Source organism: Semicossyphus pulcher, unplaced genomic scaffold, assembly GCF_022749685.1.
Source record: "Semicossyphus pulcher isolate SPU_LCO1_2020_fin unplaced genomic scaffold, fSemPul1.0.p SCAF_30, whole genome shotgun sequence".
NCBI lineage: Eukaryota > Metazoa > Chordata > Actinopteri > Labriformes > Labridae > Semicossyphus > Semicossyphus pulcher.
Genome location: NW_027211705.1, coordinates 1,931,403 through 1,935,000, shown reverse-complemented (window position 1 = coordinate 1,935,000; position 3,598 = coordinate 1,931,403). Strand labels below are relative to the sequence as shown.

At 44.1% G+C, this 3,598-nt stretch overlaps 1 protein-coding gene across 1 annotated transcript in view; it reads right to left on the bottom strand.

Annotated features, from left to right (window-relative positions):
* plekho1b (pleckstrin homology domain containing, family O member 1b) overlaps window positions 1–3,068 on the bottom strand; it is a 17,438-nt gene extending 14,370 nt beyond the window's left edge. The window contains exons 1-2 of the mRNA XM_069679137.1: window positions 2,890–3,068; window positions 1,249–1,395 (exon numbers count right to left, since the gene is read on the bottom strand). Coding sequence (XP_069535238.1) covers window positions 1,249–1,395; window positions 2,890–2,916 — 174 coding nt within the window. The 5' untranslated portion in view covers window positions 2,917–3,068. The remainder of the gene's footprint in view (window positions 1–1,248; window positions 1,396–2,889) is intronic.
* Between the last annotated feature and the right edge of the window lie 530 nt (window positions 3,069–3,598).

Here is a 3,598-nt window from a genome sequence, read left to right as displayed (position 1 = left end):
CTCCTGTGTTCGGAGCAGCAGTGAAACTCGAGCTCTCTGTGTGTCTGCAGCTCAAACTGAAACTGGACTCCTGCAGAACAACGCTGCAGACCGTCGAGGAGAACCGTTCTGTTTACAGCCAGAACCAAAACATCAACAGAACATGAGGAACACGATCAGCACTGCACAGAGTACTCACAGGTACTCACAGGTACTCTGATGGTATAGAATGGTATGTTTACAGATTGGTTCGACTCTTGGAACACTATTATTTCATCTTTATATTCAGAAGCCCAAAATAAATGACCACAATGACGCAGATGATTCACAGCTTTACATACCATTGTCTCCAGATGACCGACATCCTACACGTTCCCTTACTCAGTCAACCTGTGGATGTCAGACAACTTTCCACAACTGAACAAAGACAAAACGGACATTTTTGGACAAAGAGACAAAACTGCAGCTCATCTCAGCTCGCTGTCTTTGTGAACTCATGGACGGCCATCTAAACTGTAAAAACTCAATCGATCAAATCACAAGATCAGTTTGTTCTAAAAACATCTCAAAACTCAAAATCAGATGCTGAAATTAATACATGCACTCATACAGTAGACTACTGCAAAGGCCGATTCACCTGCCTCCCCACGAATCCTCACCTGAACCAGAAAGTTTGAACACATCACACCTGTTCTTAGATCCTCCACTGGCTCCCCGTCAAAACCAGAACTGATTTGAATTGATTGTGTGTGTGTGTGTGTGTGTGTGTGTGTGTGTGCGTGTGTGTGCGCGTGTGTGTGCGTGTGTGTGCGTGCGTTGTTGTTGTGATATTGATATTTGACTTTTGATATCATTTTGTTCTCTCTGCTGACTTTGACTTTGATTCTAACTGCAGTGACGACGTTGTGTTTGCCTCCCTGTGAAGCACACTGTGAGGCCGTGTGTATGACACGTGTGTAATGCTGTCACTGATGTTCTGTAAACCTCTTCATGTTCATTCAGGCAGCACTGTCCTTTTAAATCAGAGGGTTAACGAGGAGGACATCACGAGGCAGACAGACAGGTCCTGTCCTATTCTGCTGTCCATCTCCATGACAACTGTCTGTCACATGCTGTGGAGCATCACCTCGTTACCGCAGTGATAATTAAAAGTCTTAACGAGATGTCAGAATATGTTTCTCTGCCGATGACCATTCCAACAATAAATCTCAGTCAGCTGACAGAGTGGTAGGTGTCAGCCGCCCGCAGGCCCCGCCCCCACTGACTCACCTCCTTCTCACAGATGAACAGCTGATCTGCCCTCAGAACCACGAAGCGGTTCTTCCAGATCTCTCTGAAGATCCCTTTCCCGCAGAACTTTCTGATCCAGCCCACCTTCTCGGGCTGAGCGTGCGGCGGCCCCGAGTCCTGAGGGCCCTGAAACAGGAAACAGGAAGCTGTCAGAGCAGGTGGAAAACAACATTTGAGATTTAATAGAATAATATTTTAGTTTAGTATTTCTGAAAATGAAACAAGAACGTTCTGCTCAGTTCAACGAAGACTGTAAAGAGAAGAGATCATTCAAGTTTATCAGGTAATCGTCTGTACGTTTACGTATGTTTGTACTCAAACGATGACGTCTGAGTTACATCATGAAAATACATTAAATAATAAACATTTATGAGACAAAAGGAACAGAATGGAAAGACAATGAATATAAATATGAAACTGAGTTTTACTGATGTTAAATTCCATTCTTTATTCATGTGTATAAAGGTCCTGGTGAGTCAGCAGGTCACAGCTCGGTTAATCTAACTTTATTTTATTTCTTCTTAAAGGTTCAAAGTTTGTCACAGTGAGGAGGAAGACTTCATCGTCTGTACGACACGATGAACTGAGCAGAACAATGCATGATCAGTAACATTTTATTTACAACATTATGCTGTGAAGATGTGTGCGCGTGTGTGCCGCGTGTCGAGGAGAAGAAAAGGCTGCAGCTCCTCATTCAAGACGAATCACTCTTTGTCATTCAAATTCACACACACACACACAGCTGTGTGTGTGTGTGTGTGTGTGTGTGTGTGTGTGTGATTGTTATGATTTCTTTTATGTCTTTAAACTTCCTGTTTGTCTGCAGACGTTTCAACTGATGTTTTCAACATGTTCTCAAGTCAATGTCCAAACTTTAAATCCGTGTGAAATCAGACGTTTACAACAACAACAGTGAATAAACTTTGAATAACATAAACTGTATATGAACTGTGATAATAGATGCTTTATTTATTTGTTTGTTGTATTATTTTATTGTGAAGCAGAAGAGGAACAGGACATCCAACTATATACTTCAACAGTTTTAACATTAGAGTCTATGTAAGGTTTCACTGTAATAATGTTATAGTAATATCTTTGTACTATAACAGTGTTCTCTCGTGAAAACGTGTGAAACCTTTACCATGAACACATGAACATTCAGGTCATCATTAGACTGACCCTCATGTGTTCACATGTGCAGCTCTTAATGTCACTTTAATGAGGTTTATTCACTGTCCTGTTATGTAAGGCCGTTAAACGGCTGTCCGGTAACTGAAACCGGAGCTGCTCAACAGATTACCGGTTAAAACCACTCAACGTTTCCTGCTTTAACTGTCGGGTGATTTATCTTTCACTCCGGATCCGAAGCGCATCAACTTTCTGTCGTTTCAACGCTTCATGTCATCGTTTTCCATCTTTAAACCGTTCAAATCGACATCTACTACGCCCTTATTCTGAAATCCGGAAGTGGAGTCTTAGGCAGCTAGCGGCTGTTCTTACCTTCAAAATAAAGGCTTATAACTAATCCTTGAGGCTTTTGTTCCTCGAGCTCCGGTTAAACGTGATAAAACGAACCGTGACGAGCCGCTGGTGGTCGGCGTCGGGTCCTCTAACACTCACCCGTTTTCCGGAGTTGTTCTTCTTCATGCTGGCGGCTGTCAGGCTGCCGGCGGCGGACTGATGACGGTACTTCTCCCACTTTCACGGTAACTCCGTTATTCCCCCACAATGAGCGTCAGACCGGCGGGAGAGCAGATAAAAGACGCTAAAAACAGTTAAAGTCCGGCAGGGAGGACCGGAGCCTCCGCCGCAGCTCCGCCGCTCCTCAGCTGTTGACCCACGGTGTGACTCTGCTGCTCGCCCCGCTGCTCCGTGCTGCTGCCGCCGGGCTCCGCTGCGCTCTGACCGGCCAGAAGCCGCTCCGTGAGTCGGTGTCCGGTTACTCCTCCTCCTCATCCCCCGGACTCCCTGCTGGCTCAGCGGCTCCTCGGCAGCTACACAGCGCCCCCAACAGGCAAAACAGACCGGACAGCATGAGCGACCATTTAGGGATTTAGGAAACATAAATACTGAAACTGAAGTGAAAGTAATGCATTCATAATATATCTTACTTACTGCTGGTACTGTATGTTAAAGGTCACTGAAGTAAAAGTACTCATCCTGGTAATACTGTGATACTGAGGTAAAAGCACGAAGGTGAAATCAGTCAAAAGTACTAACAGTTGTGTTATTTGTTATTTTTGATTTATTGTCATTTTATTATTTATTTATTTTATCTGTATTTTACCAGGAAATAATCCCACCTGGCCAAGACGGCAGCATAAAAAGT